Raw genomic sequence first — 23118 nt, forward strand, 5'->3', positions numbered from 1 at the left:
AGAGTGTTTCTTTCAAATTATATTTTTATGTAGTTATCGCTGGATATATGTATTAGTTTGTTCATTCATTTCACTGCATCTTGTTGCATGGTCGGTCCCTAAAACATTTGTAAAATCACCACCGAACTATCTAGAAATATTACTCTTCAAAATTTATATAACAGTCGTCTGATTTTTCGACATTTCGATTTATTCTTCTCAAAACCTACTTCCATTTGATATCCATATCAGGAGGGTACATGTAACAACTGGTTCGACATCTTGAATGGTACGACATGTTAGATTCTGAATGACATCATGTTATTTCCCGTATTCTTTTCGATAGCCATGTTGCATCTTGGTCAATCCCCCATAATGGAAATAAAATTTTTGAAACATACAGAAAAAAATATGAAACTCTTATTGTCTATTTCTATAACAGTCGGCGAAAGAAAGCAACAATCAGTTAATTGATTAATGTTCAATCTCAACGCAAATATAAATTTTCCCTTTTGTCAGGGTAAAGAATCTCGGGAACGGCTTCATATATTTTGAGACGAGTTCCCTAAATAATTCACTCCATTATAAAACTCCTAACTCGCGATTCAATATAACCCCTACCTTGAACGTGTCTCGAAACCGTAGGCTATGAAGGCTGTTTTATTGGAATATTCAAAGTATCGATCCAATGATTGCACATAATCAAAAGCCGAAATGATTTGATTTTGGTTTAAAGAGAAAAAAGATATACTTTGTGGGAATGTATTTGGGTTTATTTGTTCTGTATTTGTATGTCGCTGCGAATAACGAAGAATTCATAGAATTACTTCGCGATGAGGAATATTCGCGGGGAATTTTGCAGAGGATGAACATTTCTGTTTTCCAAGATGCCGTTTTTACGAAGTATATGAAAAAATTGAGAGCTATTTTGTGACCAGACAAAATTTGATGAGAAGAATAGTTGGGAATAGAAATCAACGTAATTATAATTATTTTTCAGATTATTATATCCCATGTACCACTATGTATGAACGTTGGTGGAAACTTTATTTGAAAATATTGTTTTTTTTTCATATAAAAAATATAAAAAAACAAAAAGGTTGCATTGGAGTGATTTTCAAATTACTGATGAATATATGAAATATCATGACTGATACACAAACCTATCACCTACTTCAGCCTCCATTTACTATTTCCACTATTTCCATCACGTTGGATCGTCTACAATTTGCTATAACAATTTTTCCCTATGAATTATTCATATAATAAGTTAGGCTGAAATTTTGCAGTTATGTATTAGATTATTAACTGTCTTCCTGGAATACAAATACAAGTTCGAATATGATTTATTCATTGGTACGACGAATACGCAAATACGTGCGGATATATATAAATATGCTAATCGGGAAAGGGTGTGAAAAAAGGATGGCTCAATGATACTTTGGGGTATTGAGCTGGAAAATCCATAGTAAGCCGCGTCCCCTGTTAAGATCGCGATCAGAGACGTTAAAATGGTCCAAAATAGAAGCCGAAATCGAATGTTTGATTACTTTTTGGTTTATATGTAAATATTGGCTTCATTGCGGTATAAATTTTCCGAACACCTATTTTCTGATAGATGCAATCATTTGCCTCGATGTTATTATAAATAAGATATTTTGTTTCTCATTCATGTTGAATTGTCGAATTGGAAGGTTAGCAGGTATGTCTAGAAAGTAAGCTTGTCAAGCTTACATGTGATTTTCAGGTTGTTGTTGTTGAAATTTATTCAGAACATACGTGATTTCAGACTGGCTTAATTCTAACCTAGTACTTTATGCTCTAGTAGCGCAACGGATGATGGCAATAGTGAGATGCAGAAGAGATGGGGACTGAGGGAATCGCCCTGAAATACACCCCTTCTGAAAGTGACTCACCCTGTTTGGACTCTGGCTTGTCCAGATGTTATAGTGAAGCAAATCCGCCAGAGTGGTATCAGTTTTTGTCAGCAACCGCAAGGCATCTGAGCGAATGCAAGAAGAGATCATGCGATGTTGTATCAAATGCCTTGCGGTAATCGATCTAGGCCATAGAAAAGTTACGCTTATTTTGTATCGAGTGCTGCGTTATACATCAATTGATGATCAGGTTCTCTCCACATCCAGTGACTCCTCTTTTTGACCCCCTCTGCTCATATATCCGTTCAAACACTCGGTCAACTGCGCTGAGTATTCATGTGTATGAGATGCTCGAAAACTACTTACAACACGAATTTGAGCACGTCATCGGTCTGTTATTCCTAGGAATCAATAAATCTCCGCTTTTCAGGATGAGAACGGTCCGCCCCTCGACAAACCAATCCGGAATTGGGTACTCTCCGTCTATTTATGAAATGAAAATTCCGGACCGATGGCGGTGGGTGTTTGGTAGTTTTTCCCACCAATAAGTGTCCAGCTCATTTGCGTCTGGATCAGCAAAGTTCTTGGAACCCACAATTGCTACTACCCACTAGTGGTACTGCACTAGGGCTGGAGTGTCTGAATTGAGTGACTGCGGGTGTTCATAGATGTCCACAATGATCCCAGCTGATCAGCATTCGGCGGATTATCCACAACACGGTTTCTGATGTTGTCCGCGATACTTCTTAGCAGCCACTAGCATTCGTATCCTATCATGACAGTGCGGTTTGGTGGTCACCGGTACGCTATTACTCAAAGTGTGATGGATACGTCGTAGTAATCCATCACACATTGGATACGTTACGCGCGTTGTCTCGCCAACGCAATGTTATCTTGTGTATACGCCGTTCAATCTTTTGAACCGCAAGGCCGGGATTTTCTCCTTCCGATTCGAAATGCGTTTGGAGGACGTTGTACATGGCGGTGTTGATTTGCTAGATATCAGTCTCCTCTGTTAGAATACTATGAACCTCTGCATCCAAACATGCCAGTGATTGTGGCTTCAGAGGCCTAAATCTATGGAACGTCCTGCGTGTTCTGATTGTTTTCATTGGTGGCATGAGGCGAATCTCCTCTCCAGCTGTGCCAACGGGTGTTAGAAATGTCACTTCTACCACTTTGTCAGCAGGCTGGAAATGAGCTATATAGCCGCCGAAGATATGTTACATGAATTCTAAAGTTTTGGGCGGAATAGGCGGCATGCACCGGATGTGTTTCACACCACAGAGTATACATTCTTGCCATATATACTCTTCACGAGGACTCACCACTATCGTAGCAATGCATGAGGCATTCCCCTAGCTCATACGTCCACTCAAAGCGTCCATTGTCGTTGACATTGGTATTATTATTATTTATCTGAGTTTGCGCTGGTCAGGCCCTTTCCCCTGAAGCCCCGATACATTCAGGAGAACGCGCCAGCATTATCAACCAACGATCACTCCCTGCACCGTGGGATCTGTGATCATTGGGTCCGTGTCCTGAGATTTCTGCCTTACTGCGGTAAACCGGCATTATTTTGATATTCGAGAGTAGAAAGGGCATCGTTTCATCAAGGACTCCAATAATCAGAACACCCATTTGGCAGAGTAGTCTGGATAGAGTCTTCGGAGTTCGAAGAGAAAATCTGTATATTTTATCCGTTTTTTCTTCTCTGTTCGGACAATATTCGTCTCGTCAAGAGCTGAAAACTCCAAGACAAATATCGTCTTGCTCTGGTGGTAAAGAAGGACTACATCAGGCTTATTAGCTTGTATGAGGATGAGGATGGAAAATGCTTAGTTCCTATAAATTCAGCACTTCTTGTTCTCCACAACGGATTCGATATATCCAGGAACGTATTAGTATTATCAATATTATTTTCATTATTATATCGCCAAATGCACACCTTCCGAGTGAAAACGGAAACCTTAATCATGGATGAGGATGGAGGTCTACTACAAAATACAACTTCCTTGCTTGTTCTGTATTTATCTGAAATTTTACGGAATTTTACCGAATGTTCCAGATTATTACATAAGATTCCTGTATGTTCTGAGATATTTCAGTATTATCCAGAGAGGGGAAACTTTCAGCCCTTATATGTTTGAACGCACTCCCTCCAGGTGAAAACTGGAAGCTTCATCATGAACAAGCTGACAAAATTTGTGGAAATATTACTCATCTGCTTATTATTTCATTTCTATGAAACTGATTTTCAGCAGCTTGACTACATTGAACTTTCTTAGTTGATGGTTGATACGTGGACTTTTCATGAAATTCATTCGATCAGTGATTTTTAATTTTTTTATGTTGGTACACTTGGCTCGAACATATGTTCACAGTTTAAGCAAATTAGCATGTTTCGTTTGTAGACGAGGGTCATGAAAGTTGAGTATTTTGCGTGTTCGGCGATTTTCTGTTATCGAAAAAAAATATTCGAAGGATTTTCATTAAATTATGTGTGGAAAATTAAATTAGGCTTTGTTATGGATAATCTGTGAATCACTTTTGGGAAGTTGCCTAGTATATAGGAATATTATGCATTTTTTTGAGAAATTTGAGAACGAAGAGTGTGGCAGCAAAATTCGTTCCGGAATTGCCGAATTCTTTCCAAAAAAAACCGTTGCATGAGTATCGCTCAGGAATGTCCTAATAATGTCAACGGCGATCCAGATTTGCTTGAAAGGATCAACCTATCTCACAAGAAAGGGTTTTTTCCTTCTTGTTGGAAGATTGCTCGCGTTCAGCCTATTCCCATTAAGGGCAAGAAAAATCTTCTAAATAACTATAGATCAGTCGCTTTGCTATCAGTGATATCAAAAATATGAAGAAAGTCGTAAACCACCAAATCCTCAATAATTTGGAAGGCTTCAACATCTTGAGCGATCATCAATATGGCTTTCAGAAACAAAGATCAACAGGCGACCTTTTATCATATGTCACCCATATTTGGAATAACGCAATCAAGAGCTGTTGCACTTGACCGTGTGTGGCATGAGAGTTTGCTAGCCAAACTTCGATGCTACGACTTGTCGAATCATTTCTGTGCATGGCTCTTCCTGAAAGAATGTTTCCAGCAAGTGACCGTAGATGGAAATCTACACTCTTTTTATTATATATCAACGATTTATTGAAAAAAAAACAAGAATCCAATATATTGCTTTGCTGACTATAGCACATTTTTCTCGTCATTTTATTTGAGTTCCAGGACATCGGCTACGGAAGGAAAATCTTCACCGGCAGCAGGAAGTTGAATATATTAATGAGAATCTAGAAGTTATTTTGAAGTGGGGGGAAAGTAACTAGGTTCAATTCAATGCCACAAGAATCCAGGCATCGGTTTTCTCCAAGAAGATGGATGTCTCCGAATAGGATATAATAATGTCAAGATAGACAATTTCGCTTTTTGCTTCGATAAATTTGTTGGGGTTAAAATGGCAACAATATATGCTTCGGCACAATCATGTCGCTGGAATTGCAAAGGCTGCTTCTAAAAAGCTTGGAACACTGTTCCGAACCAGAAAACTGTACACACCTCAGCAACTTTTGATGCTCTATAAAGCTCAGATTATACCTTCTTTGGAGTATTGTTGTCATGGAGGTCTGCCTCCAAACATACTCTGAAGTTGCTGGATTCCATCCAGAAAAAAACCATCTTCCTGCAAAATGAAAACTACATTTTTTATTTTTTTTTATAGCTGCATTAATAGTGTATGATGGTTGATGGTTATTCATTGTTATCATTTACAAGATCAAATCAATTAACAGTGCCGTCGGGAAGGGTGGAAAAAATTAAAACTGAAATTTTTTGACATATCTTTTCTTATATCTCCGTTAATAGTGGATGATCTTCACTTAAATGTAGCACATCATTTAGGAATATCATGTACGATATAAATTTGCACTGTCGTTGGGGAGGGTGGAAAAAATGAAAAGTCACATTTTTTTACATATTTTTATTTATATCTCCGTCAATATTGGAAGATCGTTGATGAATTCCTCACTGAAATGTAGCACATTACTTATAGATATCACCTATAATATCATATCAATTTGCAGAGCCGTCGGGGAGAGTGGAAAAAATTAAAATTGAAAAAAAATTTGATATATTTTTTTTTATATCTCCGTTGATAGTGGATAATCGTTGATGAATTTTTCACTTCAATGTAGAACATTATTCAAAGATATCATTTACAAGATCAAATCAATTAATAGTGCCGTCGGGCAGGGTGGAAAATATAAAAGCTGAAATTTTTTGACCTATTTTTTCTCATATCTCCGTTGATAGTGGATGGTCGTTGATTAATTCTCCACTGAAATGTAGCACATTATTCATGGATATCATTTATTATATCAAATCAATTTGCACTGTCGTCGGGGATTCAAGCAGCGATTCAAATCCAATGTGAATCGCTACTTTCGCACAGGCACCGCTCTAAGAGCGCCTTGAGAATTTTCCTGTAGTGTTTGTGTTTTGTTCTTGAAAAAAAAAGTGCAATTGCACCACTGAAAGTGCCCAAGAGAGACATGACCAAACAAAGCAAGCAAAGTTCGATCTAATATTGAGGATTTGGTTACTGTTTTCTCTGATTACCGTGGCGTTGTGCCTCAAGAGTTCTTGCCACATGTTTGTCCGGTCAATAAGGAGTATTATCTTGAAGTTATGCGCCACTTGCGAAAAGCAATACGAAGAAAACGTCTGGTATCGTGGAAAAACACTTAATGGCTTCTGCATGACGATAATGCACACATAGTTTACAGAACTTCACACCTATTTCAGTAAGCAACAGCTTCCAAATTTTCAATAATGCAAAATATAACAGAATCTGAAATTTTATTATTTGCAGCATAGTTTTTGAGATAAGTGAATTTATAATTCGTTATTTAAAACACATTCATAGCAAACTATTTCCCAGTATTTCATGAATTGAAATAAATCCTTTGCTTTTAACCACTCAATTTCCCACTCTTTCTTTTTCACAGTTCAACCTTTCAAAGTATCGATTTATCCTGCATTGTAAGAGATACTGAATCGTGTATTTGTGACAGATGAATATATTGGATATGAAGTCCAACATAATGTAGGTGTAAACTTAACATTATCCTGCATTGAAAACTCGTTCAAAATAACATAAAAAACATTTTTCATTGATATTCAGCTCAGTTCCTTTGAATGTTCTTTCAATACGCGTATACTTGAATGGAGGATTTGTGTTCACATAGCAAAAGAAATCTGTTCGGATCATCTTCGGATTTCCAAAAGTAGGAAACTTCCAGAATACGTAAGACAAAAATGAAATATATCTATAATAATAATCATTCACAAAGAAACATATTAGAAATGTTCTTCTAATGACCATGCCAATGAAAATCAGGATTCTCCGTTAATTTACCTAAATCTTGGGTTATTATTGATGATAATGAAACCGGAATATATATTCTTGTTTGTTATGTGTATCAAAAATGATATTGTATTAGGTATAAAATTTGATTCCAATAAGTATTTCTCCACCAATAAGAAAATGGCATAGTCTACAATCTACATGTTTTGTCTAAAGCATATTCTTAATTACGTGATTATAACAATAAAAAAGGAACATTATGAACTTAAAATATCACAAAAAAATTCTACCAAAATATTACGGCTTCCTCAGAAAATCCCATCAAAGTTGCTTGGAATTTTGTTAAATACTCCACAAATAATAATGGTAAGGCACATAATATAACTAAGGATACACTATAAAATCACACTTTCGTCTATTTTTCACGATAGTTCTATAGTTGCTGACTACTTTCGGTCATTACACCATTTACAAAAGATTATTTAAAAAAATGGTGTAATGACCGAAACTAGTCAACAAATATAGAACTATCGTGGAACATAGACAAAAATGTGTTTTTATAGTGTATCCTCAGTAAACATGAATTTTCACAAAATAAACAAGTCGTCAATCAAAGAAACGAATGATATAACATTAATTAATAAAGCATGTTTAATTGAAAATTCGTTAGAAGTGGCAAATATGTTCAATTTTTTTTTTGAAAATGCCCCAAAATACGTGGTCTCTAGGATTTCTTATACTCCTGATATTCCAACTGATAACATCAATAAATTGCAAACCAATTTACTTTCATATAACTATACTTCAGGTGGAGTGAGTGAACTGTTATTTTGTAATAAATAATTTTGTATGAATAAAACATTCAAAATCAGCTGTCTCTTATGAAGTACCTGATTTCTTATTAAAAGAGGTGTTTCTTTTTATATCATCTCCACTGATATATCTAATTAATTTATCGTTTTGTAATGGCAGATTATCTGAAAAATAGTTAAGTTATTCACGTTTTTAAACGAGTAGACTACAAAAAATGTTCTCAAAAGATCTTGAATAAAGCTGTCTCAACAGACTCAATTCATATCTGTTTCAGAATAATATACTCATCAAACAACAGCATGGTATTCAAGGTCCTTGTAGTGAATTAATAAACCCTAACAATATATTAGTGTTCCGAATATAACAAAAACATTGGTAAAGTTCAGCAAATTTCATTACATGTCTATCACTATGGGTGTCCACAAGGATCTGTTTTGGGGCCCGTTTCATTTCCACGTCATATGAATAACATAACATCTAGAAGTTCATCAGAACACTTCACGATTTAGGCAATCTGATAATATATTGTCGAATCTTTACGAGTAGTTCTACAGAAATTCTCTTCATATTAACGCAGAAAAAACACATGCAGTATACTTCCATAATAAACAAAAACGGGTCCTGTTGAGACAACAGGATGACCAGTTCAGTTTGAGGAGTGCCAGATGATGACAGTACTACCAATTGTCGAAAGCGCTCGCAGATAATTAATAGAAGATATAAAGCTTCAAATCCATTTTGTAGAATTTAATATTGAAATACTCAAAATAAAGGAAAATTAGTTGCATCAATGAAAAAAAATATATTTATATATATACAGGGTGTTCCTGGACTTCCTCTTTTCCTCTCGGGAATGTATAGATGGAGTCAAAATATCACCAGTACTTCATAAAGCTTTTTTTCCTAAAAGTCTTCGTAACCAAGTTACGGGCCCTCGAAGTTACAAAATGAAAAATGTTTTTCTTTGATAACTTTTCAAGTGAATATTCAAAATCATCCAAATTTTGGTAATTGACTAAACAAATGAATTCCGTCGATGAGCTTTCATGCAGGAGTCAGTTGTTTTGCTACAAAGTCAGGAACGGACTACCCCCGATGGTCCACACCCCAAAACTTTGAAATGACAGATATTTTTCAATATTTTTCAACAAAATAAGGTTACTTGGACAATTTTATGAATAAAAGTACTCGTGTGGAAAGTCGATCGTAGCAACGAGTCTTGATAAAAATGTAGTTCTACTCGACGACATCAAACCCGCTCGTCCACCATTATTTGAAATGAATAATTATCAAAGCAGAAATAATAATGATAACGTTAATTCAACAACATTTATAACAGGAATAATACAAAATATGCTAAAATGAAGTCGTAAACAAAAAGTACAGTACCTATATGGAAGTTTAAGTCACAATTGTGATAGCAGATATTTTTTCAAAAGAAACATCAAGTTCTGTAGATTCGTGGTGTTTTTAAACTAACAAGCTACTCTACTATGAAATATCGAATTCATTCCATATTTTGTATGTACATAATACGTGTGGAATAATCACGTTTCGTGTTGATCAGTTATCTGAATCTCATGAAACTCAACATTCGAATGTTTCAAATTCTTCGTCATAGCTAAACTGTTGAGGAGTTTCACTGATAATTATAATTTTATGGGAGAAATTCTTTAACACGAATCTAAATTTAGCTGAAAAAACGCACATCGGAAAAAATATTTACTATACTAATAAAAAGCAAACGAATGAACTACAAAAACGGCTGCACATGATCAGGTGAAAAATATCCAGGGAATAATTATGTTCCATTTCTTTCACAGATGTTGACAAAAATACCTTTTAGAAAGTTTTGATAAAAAATGAGAAACTGGAATGCGATTTTGTTTTGTTGAGTGGTGCGTTGTCATATGACTATCATTGTATTGTTAATATTCTATAGGATATTTTGAATTTTTTTGATATGGCCGAACAGTTTACATTCAATGAATATGCAGATATGCATGTATTTTATGGACGAGCATTTTGTAATGCTGCAGAAGCTCGTCGTCTGTATTCCGAGCATTTTCCCAATCGAACGGTACCATCAAGAGAAACATTCGAGCGTGTCGATTGCAGTTTGAGGGAGACAGGTAGTAATAATTGATAATTAATTTGAGCACGTTGTTTTATTTCGATATTATTGTAGGTACAGTTTTGCCAAAACGAGGTGGTGAGGGCGCTCCTAGGACTGTACGTACCGTTGTATTGGAGAAAAATATTTTGGAAGCCGTCGCTGATGATCCTTCAATGAGCATCAGAAATCTATCAGAACAGTTCCATACATCCAAGTCCACTATTCATAGAATAATTAGGGAACAACTGCTCCACCCATTTCACATCCAGAAGGTACATGCCATGACACCTCAAGATTTTCCAGCACGACTGGAATATGCCAATTGGTTCATGGATAGGCAAAGAGAGGATATGACTTTTATTAATCGAGTTTTATTCACTGATGAAGCAGGTTTCAGTAGAGATGGAGTTATCAACTCTCATAATCTCCATATATGGGCCGAAGAAAATCCCCATGGGATATTGCAAACCAAACACCAACGGAAATTCAACGTGAATGTTTGGGCTGGTATCATAGGAAACCATCTTATAGGACCATTCGTTCTACAGGACCGATTGAATGGAGAACCTTATTTGGAGTTCATTCAGAACGATTTGAATGGACTTTTGGAACATGTTTCATTGCAAACCCGAAGAGATATGTGGTTTATGCATGATGGCGCTCCTCCTCATTTTAGTTTGATTGTGCGTGACCATCTGAACCATATTTTCCACAATAGATGGATTGGTAGAGGTGGGCCATATTCATGGCCTTCGCGGTCTCCGGATTTAAATCCATTGGATTTCATTCTGTGGGGGCATCTAAAAAGCCTTGTTTACGCTACACCTATTCACACAAGAGATGCATTGTTGAATAGAATAACATTACATTGTGAAGCCATATGAAACGACCCTGGAATGCTATTTCAAGTACAGAGAGGGTGTCTTCGCAGACTAAGAAAATGTATAGAGAGAGAAGGTGGTCATATCGAGCAGTTTCTGTAGCGGATTTTTCATTTCTGTTTGCTCTTGAGGCTCTTGAGTTTCGTTAGTTAATCGTGTTTGCATTATAAAAATTCGTTTTGAACATTTTAACTATCATTTCCATTTTCCTTAAAAACTAATATTTTCGAATAATGGTAGACATCTCAGGATAAATGTTGTTGAATTAACGTTATCATTATTATTTCTGCTTTGATAATTATTCATTTCAAATAATGGTGGACGAGCGGGTTTGATGTCGTCGAGTGAAACTACATTTTTATCAAGACTCGTTACTCCGATCGACTTTCCACACGAGTACTTTTATTCAAACAAAAGTAGAATGCAGAACTCGTTGGACGATAGTGATTTCTTTAATGTTATTTACCAGAATGACATCTAGTTTTAAAAACTTCATTTCTGTTAAATTACTAATAAATTAATTCATTGTCTTGTCAGAGTTGTAATGTTTTTTATAGGCTTCGATGTTTTCTGAAAATTCAGTTCTCTATTACGTTTTGTTTTTTATCATATGCTTTTTCAGGATAATATTTATGATCTGCAATTGCTTGAAATAAACCAATCGTAATGTATTATTTGATTTCTTCCCTTACCACTTATAGCTTTTCATTTTACAGATGAGATAATTTTGATTCAAGTAACTAAAGACATCCATATGAAAGGGACAGTTTACAAACAGAGGCAAAAGTTCATCTTAGATGAAGTAAAAGAGTTTATTTAATTCATACATATAGAAGCGTTTGAATGAAAAATGATTCTCTTCGAAGAAAACAATTAATTTCTCCTACGGAGATATTTAAATAGTGTTCCAAGTTAACAAATCTTTCTTTCAAAACCCAAAACAGATTTGCTTGGAGACAAATTTTGCTCAGACTAAAGAATGCATACTTACTTCTCTTGAGATAATGCCATGATTTCTATTGAAATGTATGCTCTATCTTGGTGGAATATCTTTTTTTACTTGAAAGAAGCGTTCATTCAGTCCATTCGAATTATTGATTCAAATTGAAATTGAGAGAATATATTTCTCAGTTTATAAAAATATTTCTTTATGAATATAGTAGAGCAAGATTTCTTTTAATCGTGATAATGTTCTTCACTTCGAGACTTTTATTTTTATTGTCTATGGAATTTTTCAAACCACTTTTATTGCATCTCTGAACCAGCAATAAATCACTAACAAAACAGGCTTCCATTTCAGTTTCATTTCATGAAAATGCGAAATCTTGAGATGTTCCATGTAACTTGGAATGTTTTTCAACATTATTTAAATTTTCCAATTCCTTGTACAGACTATACCACTGCCTGCTCTGTATATAGATCGAAAATACATGAATGAAAGCCAGCTTTTCCAACAGATTCAACACTCCTGATGAATATGTGAATAATAAATACGGAATGACCAACCTGCGTCATCCCTAATCCCGAGATCCATTTGGATCCCTTGTGGAAAAATGGATCGATTCAGGAAATGGTATTTTATTGTTCAACTTCCGACAGTCTGGGCCGCATAATACAGAATATCAAAAGAAGTGGAATTTGAAAATGATTATTCCGAATATATTTTTCGTTTCTCTATCCGTTTGCAGAAAGTTGAGTACAAATTTTCATGGAAGTTTCTAATAATTGATAATTCTCATAAAAGATAACTATTTAGTGATATTTCACATATTTATAATCAGAAGGCATACTTGAAGACTGGCTATAAATTCAATCCTTCAGGCCAGTTTCAATTCCCTACACTGTAGGTTAGTGTACTGACACCTATCAGAAAACAACTACTTCCCTGGCTACTATCATGAAGGGGGTTGGATTATATCCGACAGGTATCAGCGCAGGATTCTTCACTGAAGTTATTCCTGCATATGATGTTGATGATACAACTGCTGCAGTAGATTTTCATTTACTGGAACACACTTACTTGAAGACCGGTTTCGGGCTGTTTGGCCACTCGTCAGTGCAAGGTAGTGTCTATAATCAACATAAAGTCGATGATTTCCGGATAATTGAAAATCGAATCCCTTTCTCGCACTAGGCTGAAGCGGACAACAAACAACAGATTTGTCATCGCCACATATGCCTGTGGACGAGATAACCAACAGCATATTCGAAATTTTCCCAATTTCTCGTATAAGGAAAATACTTCACATACATAAAGTCAGTGGGCATGAAGAATGGCTATCATCTGAAGGAACAATTTGTAATTGAAAATCTATTGCGGCAGTTGTATCGCCAACAGCATATGCAGGAATAACTTCAGTGAAGAATCCTGCACTGAAACCTGTCGGATATAATCCAACGCCCTTCGTGGTATTAGCCAGAGGAGTAGTTATTTTCTGATAGGTGTCACTCCATTAACCAACAGTGTAGGGAGTTGAGACTGGCATAAACAAATTGTTTCATTAGATGATTTGATTAGTGAAAATGCGTTGAGTCGTTTAGTACAATTCATCCCTGGATTTCTCACATACTTTCTGAAAAAATAAAATAGAACATCTCATAATACACTTACCAGTCATTTCCAGTTTTGGCCACATTCTGTCGTTTCCTACCAGTTTGATGAGGTTTCGGTTCGGCCACCATATTAACATCTGAAATTGAAAATAATTAAATTTGTCAAAGTGATTCATCATACTTGATTTTGGAAAATGATTGTTCACCAATGGAATTATCAAAGACAAACTCACCAACTCACTTCAAATTTGTTGATATATCAATTATTGTATACTATAAATATGAACTGGAAAAAGTGGAAAAAGGAAATTATTAGCCAAAAAATGCTATAAAGTAGTATTTAAAACATACTAGAGCCCTAAAATGTTGTTTTCATAATCCAGTACCAGGCAGAACCATTTCGATTCGCCATAGACCTAATCAAAGTACTGGGTCAGGTGACCCTCTTGGAGCCATACTGGCATTGATTTCTGTGAAAGATGCCTTCCTACTAAAAAGTTGTATTCACAGATCAACAAAAACATTTTACAATGAGCTAAAAAAAATTTTCAAGAAATAATTCGGTTTTTGGACCTATTATTTTGATACACAGAAAATACTTGTATCTCATTAATGAAAATTGGCCATCCCGTTCGAACGTAAAACGAACGATAAAAAAGGGTATAGAAATTTTCTGCTCTGAACTTTTATACAGGTTTACATTGATGATGAACCTTCAAATAGTTATGTATTTCTCTACAGGCATTGTTTCAACTTTCAACATGTAGAAATCTATCAATTTTGGAATTCATTCAATGAGGTTTTCGATTACCATGCTTTCAACTATTGAGAAAAAAACCATGGTTTCTCAAAATAATCGATAAAGATTCTTCAAAAATGAATAGTTCTCATAGAATAATTGTATGATTATTCATCCAGGACTGACTTGGTTTTCATTATAAATGGTGAATGCGCTGAGATTGGTTCTTGTAAATTCTCTAATGACCATGTAAGTTTTGAGTAATTATTATTTGTATACTTTCAGAACAAATAACATTCTTGTTCTTCGTAATCAACGATATGCTTATTTTGAATTTATTGCATTCATCATCATTGCCAATATTTTGTCAATTACAGGTGCACTGGTGAAAAAACTTCATATTTTCCATTATACTTAATGAGGAAACGAATAACACCTAATAGAAAATTGGTTATGCCAGTCTAAAAGGATTTATCATTTTGACTTGTTCGAATCTCGGTATATGAGCTGTGATCATGTCATGTTTGTTCTATCTCGAATTTCAAAATAATTTGAATATCAAATCCATACAGACTAGTAGATAATCTGCGCAAGAACTTATATCAGGATATCCCATTCTGTAGTTTTCTTGAGTGAATTTCTTTTCCAATTGGAAACTATTTTATCAGTAACACTTCCAAAATTCAAATCATGAAATTATAAAACAACAACCAAAAATAATTGGCGCTCCGGGGCGACTCCATTGATTCCAGTGGCGCATTCGCATTTTCAGCTGCAGGAAAACCCGAAAAAACCTGCAGCACCACATTATCTGAAGATCTTGATCTGCCAATGTCCTCTCTCTCATAAAACAAAATGTAGGGTGTTTCCAGTGGCTCCAGTAATCGCCAGAACACTTAGTGACATAACTATCGTCAAACTTAAACCAGTTCGTTTCGTCTGGCCAAGGCGTAATAATGACCAGATTCAACGCCAGAACCACAGTGAACAATGACTGCATGAAAATTATAATAGTAGTCGGCTAGATTGAAGTGTTTATCAATTTCGAACCTTCGTAAGAGTTTGGTGCTTCCGTCAGAGGTTGAGTCATGTTTGAAAATCATCAGTGTTACTATTAGATTCACTGGTGCCTAAGCTTTACTTATTTTCTTATAACAGTCAGTTAGTTTGGCACATGTTTGGCAATACAGTTGATCATCGCCTGTTAAAAGTTCAATTTTCAGATGATTTGACAATGAGCCCTGCACGGACTGGTTATCAGTCATATTGAGAAACGCTAGTTGAAGTTCCAGAAAATCACATACGTTTTGCTACCAATTGAACATGTACTACAAAGTGAACAAGTGAGGATTTTTTCAGCGAAAGATCTAAACACACAAGACGAGAAAGACCGTACAGAATCATTCAATTCAGAGCGGTCAGGAGTATTGATTCTGCTATTTTTCTGCTCACGAAGAATATTCAACAAGAATCCCATGAATCTCAAGCAATTCTCTTGTTGTCCTAACGAGTATCTAGTAGACTTCAAAGACTCTAGGAAATCGGTCAGTGGAAAAGATGATACATTCTTACGAACCTGCAACTGCATGAACATGTGTTTGAGTTTGGTGAATGAGTAGGAGATATTCTCGTTTTCGTTCATCGTTAAATCTCGAACTTGAAATTCTTTGTCATGAACAAGTGTTTCTTAAATTTTGTAATCCAATTTTTTTCTCTCTGTGCATAAGAACCATTTATCAAGCTGCAATGGATCCTTCCAAATGACGAAGGGTTTCGTAGACGAATCGATTCGGCCCTTGCTTCATGAAGTATGTTTAAAAATCTGTTCGAAATCTGTTTTTCCGTTAATCAGCTGTGGCCCCCATACGAACGACAACTCTCAGAAGTTGAGAAACTTGTGCGAGCTAAGGACTAACGTCTTACCTTTTAACGTGTGATTCCCAACACGGTACCTAACCTAACATGTACTTTCATATATTGTTTCATTTAGTTTTAATATTTCTTAGGGTTTCATTAACCGGAACAAGCTCCCAAGCTTCGTTTTGAATTTTCAATTATTCGTATTTTTGATAGGATGTACTTTGTTACTTTTTTCATGGCTTTTAAAATTTTTATGAATATGAAAAAATTGGTTCAATTTAACAGTGATTTCTTGTTATCCGATTTTCATTTTATGAATCAATCGATGTTAATGAATAATAACACAATATCCATTCTTATCAGCTCCGGTTAATGACGACAAACAACCAGTGAACCTACACGAGGCCAGCGTAAATCTCGAAGAGAACGTTGGGGAAATCAAGAATTCAAGAGGTAAAATCAATTAGTGATATGGCCCAGCTCAGCCCACCACCAAACGTAAATATTTAATACTTTATTCAAGCAGTATACTATTCTACATTGGCAAATGAAGCAGTAAATCACACTATAAACTATGGTTTGCTTCATCCAAACAACGTCGAGTGAATTGTGTACGAACTCCTCGGTGTGTCCGTATGGTTGCAATTCTACTGATGTATTCCGCTCATTTAATGAAGAAACATTCAATATTTCTCGAGATTCAATGCAAGAAGAAATAATGATATTGATATAAATATGTTCAACAGACTGGATGTATGGACAATTTTGAGGAAACTATTGTGTAGCAAAACATGTGTTGCAGTTTTGTAAACTGTTCACTGTTTATGTTATTTATTTTCATCAAGTATTCATAATTGTCGCAATTAAACATAATAATACAGAGATGAGAAATATCTAGCAAGACCTGAATGTCATTAGAAGATAAGCGCGATAAAATCTCATGCATATCAATCATAGTAACATCAACAAAATAGAGAAAAAATTACTTCTGAAACTTTTAGATCAAGGAATAAGATTTTGGAGTGAGGCTAAGTTGCTGATAGTGACCTGGAACGAAAAACTGGAAAAAATGAAAGAAAAAAGGCAAAGATAGCTCCGATACGTTCTGAACAGACAAACTTGCGGAAAGACACGAAGGATGAAAGTTTTCAGGTATGGAAATCAATCTACAATCTACAGTAAAGACACGCCCGAAGAAGCCATTATATGGCGAAACACGTGTTGCTTTGTTGTAAAACTGTTCAACTATACATTCTTCGGTGTTAGGTTAGGTTAGGTCCAAAGTGAGTAGGCTCGACCCTCCACCGCAACCCATAAAGGTTTATTGTGGCTCACACCTATTCACACTCGACCAAATAAACCCAGGTCTTTCAGGTCAGATGGTAGGAGTACGGCTCTGCCGAACTCTAAAAACCTGCTTCGATTCCCAGAGGGAGTATGTGACAGTAAGAAGACCTGTTAGACGTGGAAGGGTGAATAAACGCTTTGGAGTGAGCCAATCCTGGAAGATTTTGTCAGAAGTTGCTCTGTAAAAGCCAAGAGCTTCCAACGCCGCTTGATTCTTCGAGAAAATTTTTATTGACTTTTTTATGAGATTGGGTCCTTCCAATCTCTCCGCACATAATTCAATAGCGTAAATTTCCGCTTGAAATACAGTGGCATAGGTTCCTAGGCAGGTTGATATCTCTGTTCTGGGTCTGCGATTGAAAACATTCTTCGGTGTAGAAAAATTTCAAAACTGTTGATAAAACAAGTTGCATGAAACATACACTGGCCGTGTATGAGGTAATATTGCTATATTCTAAATCGTAATGGATATGAAGACGATCAAATGGGAAAAAGGTAACTATGGTGGAAAACAGATGTTGGTGCATTTGACAGAAATGAAACTGTAAATGGAGATGTGAGAAACCGAATGGATGTTTTGGGTGAGAAAATATCACCTCATAAAGATCAGCAAAGTGGAAAAACTATTTTTCAATTTGGGATGGGTCAGTTATCACAATGTTTCTGATCAAGGCTTTCCTCTACAAGAAATTGTCCAGATCTACCGAAAAATATTTGGAAGAGAACAAATACAAATGCTACAGGATACTAAAAATTCATCATCGTAGTTAAAGGGATTACGGAAGAAGAGTACGATTTACAGAGTTATTAAGAGAAATATTTGTTGGGAGTTTAAGATTATTGTAGAAGATAGAATGAACGGACGAATCGAAATTCACCAACAGTGATTGGTTTGACAGAAACATTCATTATAGGTGTATTAATATAAATGAACATTCACATAGACAAAACAATTTTCACGAAAGGTTCAGAATGAATGTTTGATCAGAAATTCTGGGAAAACACACTGGGTCCTCTCTTTCACGATGAGCATATTCACATTTTTTATTTAATAAATTTGGTGGCTACAATATTTTCAACAACATAGTAGTGCTCCTCTTATACAGCAATAGTAAGGAAACATCATGATGCAATATTCCCAACAGAATGAATTGAAAACAAGGGACCAATTGCTTGGCAAGCTCGACAACCAGCCCTCATTCCTTTTAGACTTTTTGTCAGGAAATATATACTTGATGCAGTTTTTTCGACACCTAGTAAAGATATCGACCATCTCAAACCAGAAATGAGAGATGCATGCGATATCATTATTACACCCATCATGCTAGATAATTGTCGAAGAAATTATATGGACAGACAACTTAAGTGCATTCAACAGAAGGGTCGTCAATTCGAGCATTTAATGTAGTTTGTCTGTATTGGTTTTATATTTCCCCAAAAAATAATCAATTAATGAATTGTTTTTCTGTTTAATTATTGTTTATGCTGACTATTTTGATAGAAACGCTAAAAAATATCAGATGTGACATATCATAATTGAAAAAAGTTTATGGTGGTCGTGTTGACATGAAACGTTCAATCGAAGATTCATTGTTACATCGTTGTAGTATACTGAAGTTACAACAGCATTTTTAGTTTTCCCTTTATGATTTGAGAAGGGCGAAAGTCGCTATGAATTTTTTTCTGTTCCCCACGATAAGTACTTTATCCCATTTAATCGTCGTTATGTCTGTTACGGTTTGGAATGTAGCATATGACAATGCTATGCAATGCAACAATGCAATGAATTGGAAAGGAAGATACAAAAATTGTGAAACATTGCAGTAAAGGCATTCACCGAGCGATAGCAAAGGTGAAAATCTTATTGATTGCTTGCTACACCAGAACTGAAGCATTGTCTTTCGTAGATTTTAATGAAAGGTTCTTACTTAGTGGTTAGATTCGATTTCAGTCATCTCTTGATGATGGTTAGCGCGAGTAAAAACAGTATTTTCAGTAGATCATTTCACGCTAGAATTTCCAGATCCACCCCTCATAGGCGAAAATGAAAAAAAAAAGATTTGAAAATGAGTCTATTGAATCTTGAAAATGATTACTTACCTCAATCGGAATAAAATGAGTTCAACATTTTTTATGTCAAGCGATTTTATTGAAGGAAAAAAAATAATGATGTGGCTAATGTACTGAAAGCTAAAAAATAATTCGGAATCTCCTAAGTAGCAGTTATCATACCATTCTCTTCAGCAATCTATGGTATTGAACAGATAAAATGATTATAAAATCGTTGAGCGTAGTATTTACATATTAACTCAGGTTATGCTACGTCACTACGAAAATCTATAGATTGCTACACCAGAACTGTCTTTTGTAGATATATACGAAAGGTTCTCACTCTGTTATTACATTCGATTCTAGTCATCTCAGGATGGTGGAAAGCGCGAGAGGAAAAGTTATTTCTAGATGATCATTTCATGTTGGTTTCTATTTCTACCCCTCAGGGGCGAAAATAAGCAAAACATATTTGAAAATGAGTCTATTGAATCCAGAAAATAATTACTAAATTATATATTAATTATATATCAATTATAATTGCGCCCAACGATTTTATTTTTTCAATCTGATCAATGCCGTACATTGAGGAGTGGTATGATGACTGCTACCTAGGAATTTTCAGTACATTATTATTATTTCTCTTAACAAAACCATTTAACATACAAATTTCTTCTACTTATTTCATTTCCGAGTTTACAGTTTCCAATTTTGTTACTCAATTCTTCTCATTCTGTTTAGTTCATTCAGTGCCTTATTACAAGGTTCATTTCCCGACAATTTGTTTCAATCTAACTTCCGAATACAAAAACCTTCCAAAGACTTCACTCGGCTCAGGGACACGTATGTTTGTCCTTCTTCAAACAATTTCGAGCCTAAATACACAACTGCGTGGTATACAATGATGTCTTGTATTTTGTGGACAGTGGAAGCAAAATTAAGCTGTCCCATAATTGAACTTTGCTGAAAACTGTATGGCTTTAGGGTGGATGAGATGTACGCTGTTTCTTTCAAAATTGATCTCCTGTGACGAAACATCTGTTTGGTATATTTGAGTTTTACATAACTGCGGCCAAACAATTTCTGCAGTGTAGCCGATAGCGCCAATTACTAATCCTATCGACAAGTCAATATTGGACTGCAACATATTGAGCTAGTTGTGAAAAAATATGTAATCCGCTATTTTGTAGCTGCGGGCATCTTTTATCAACAATAATATAGAATTCATTGAACTGTATTGACATCAGAACTGAATGTGTTTACCAAATAACACATCGATGTGTCAACAAGAAGAAAGTCAAACTTCAATTACTAAATCTGAGCCAGACAAACAAGGTGAGCTGAATAAAACCGTTTAACAAAATAATTAAAAAATTAAACAGTACAAAAGCAATCACCCAAAGGCTGAACTAACATTCAAAATATATTTATATCCAATCGACACTGTAGATTAGAGATTTTTGATACTTATAAGATTGATAGATAGATATATCTTCAATGTCTGAAATGTAATAAATTTTGTCAACAAAGGGTGTCATGTTTATAAATACATAAATTGCTAAACAATTCAGTCCATGAAAACAATAAAAAAAACATCAAAGATAAAAATATTTACAAATATGTTATTAATAAAACAACATAATTTCAAATATGCTTCATATAAATCGTAATATACATTGAGGTAGGTATACTGAAAGATTTGAATTTGTTTGGGAAAGCTCAATTGGTAATCCAGTTTAATTTAGTCATGAAGGTAAATGGCCTTCTGAAAGGCAAAAAAACAGCTAATTACCAAAAACATGTTTGTCCCATATATTGACTTTAAGTTTCCAACGGAATGAACTCCGGTGCTCATGTCGAAGTAATCGTCATTGAAAACAACGTCTAATATATTTGTGGACATCAAAAGTGTTTTGTTTTGTGAATGTCATCATCGAGAGCTTCTCGAATCCACTCCTCAGAAAGGTTCCTTTCCAACGCTATTCTTCACGCAGACGACCACGAGGAATCAAAGTAAGTCCCTTAATGTTCTGGCTCTGGACATAATTTTTGTTTTCTCTTTCGCCATTATTTTTGGGAATAACGGATATCACCCCAACTCAAAATATTTTCCAACAGTTCATTTTTCGAAAACAATTTCTGAGTTAATATATACACAAACGTTATATTTAGAAGGTTGAAAAAAATTACAAAATTGAAGAGACTAAAAGTTAAACTTTCCCTCGGTTATCTTAAAGGCGCGATTTTGTTCCATCCTTTACATAAAAGAGAACGTATGCTTCTCCACTCACAAGCGACTTTGGTGAAATTGGTGACACGTGTGAATCGTTGTATTTGTGCCATGCGCTAGTATACGGGTGTCTGCAGTATGCTGTATAATGTCTTCTGTTAGTAGTCCCACTGTGATTTAAAAGTGCATATAGATTATAACAAGTAGCCACATTTTCTCCTGCAAAATTGTCCATATCCAATCCTTCTAGAGGAAATTCGATGACATCATTCAATTTGTCTCTACTTTCCGTTGGAGAGAATCTTTTTAAATGTATTACTAAAATATAGGGAAACTTGTGGATTGATAGGGACTTTATGCATTTTCTCCTTTCCTTGCATTTCGAACACGTCGGTTTTTCAATTCCATCCAAAGTTTCTTCTCTTGTAAAATAATCTAAGCATTGCCACAAACTCAATTGGTCGGTTCTTTGTGGTATGGAGAGAGACAAATCTCAGAAAGGATCAAATGTTACTGAAGAGTATCCACAGTGTGTGCATTTCATCGTGGATTTCAATTGGCCAACGAAATTATCTACAATCTTAGAGTTATGCACCCTCAAATATGTGAGCCATGACTCTTGTGCATTTCCGCTGTCGCTCAATTTTTCGTCAATCTCCGTTAAGATTGGTTTAGGTTTCTCATTAATTATATTAACCTCTTCATGTAATCCTTCTAAAAGATAACGGAGAAACTCCTGGGCGTCTTGATGGGAATCACCCATTTTGTATGCAAAATACTTTGAAACTGTAGGAGCACTTTCCCAAAACAAGGTTCTATACTGATTTTTTAAATTTTTTTCAGTTCATTAATTGATGTAACATGTTTTGGTAGGTATATATATTTTTCCACTTCTATAGATTGGAGACTACCTGGTGAAAGATGATGTAGGCAGTGTAAGTTTTTAATCGCTACGCGAAGACATTTTTTTATGGCTTTCAGACTTTTCTAAGCAGACAGTTTTTAAAATGAATATTTCCATTATTGTTAATATTTTATTCCTGTAGAAAAGTGGCCTACACAAGTCACGCATCTTCAATTTGAGTATTATACTCAAAGTTTTTTTCTGGATAACGAATATACTCTGCATCACATTTTAAATTACTGTCAATGAATATACCAACAAATTTAGTTACAGGCGTACTTTCAATCATATGTTTCCGAAGTATTACTTCGGGAACATAACATCTTAATGTTATCAGATTCGTTTTAGAAACATATAGCGATAGCATATTCGATTCATACCATTAT

The 23118-nt window shown here is 35.1% G+C and overlaps 1 protein-coding gene across 1 annotated transcript in view; it reads right to left on the minus strand.

The window, feature by feature from the left end:
- LOC111509913 (heterogeneous nuclear ribonucleoprotein C) overlaps positions 1–23118 on the minus strand; it is a 650389-nt gene that overhangs the window by 268719 nt on the left and 358552 nt on the right. The window contains 1 exon segment of the mRNA XM_074171869.1: positions 13662–13740. Coding sequence (XP_074027970.1) covers positions 13662–13740 — 79 coding nt within the window.

This window comes from Leptinotarsa decemlineata, unplaced genomic scaffold (assembly GCF_025532065.1).
Source record: "Leptinotarsa decemlineata unplaced genomic scaffold, Ldec_3_MD MMD2_tig00000035_RagTag_RagTag, whole genome shotgun sequence".
NCBI lineage: Eukaryota > Metazoa > Arthropoda > Insecta > Coleoptera > Chrysomelidae > Leptinotarsa > Leptinotarsa decemlineata.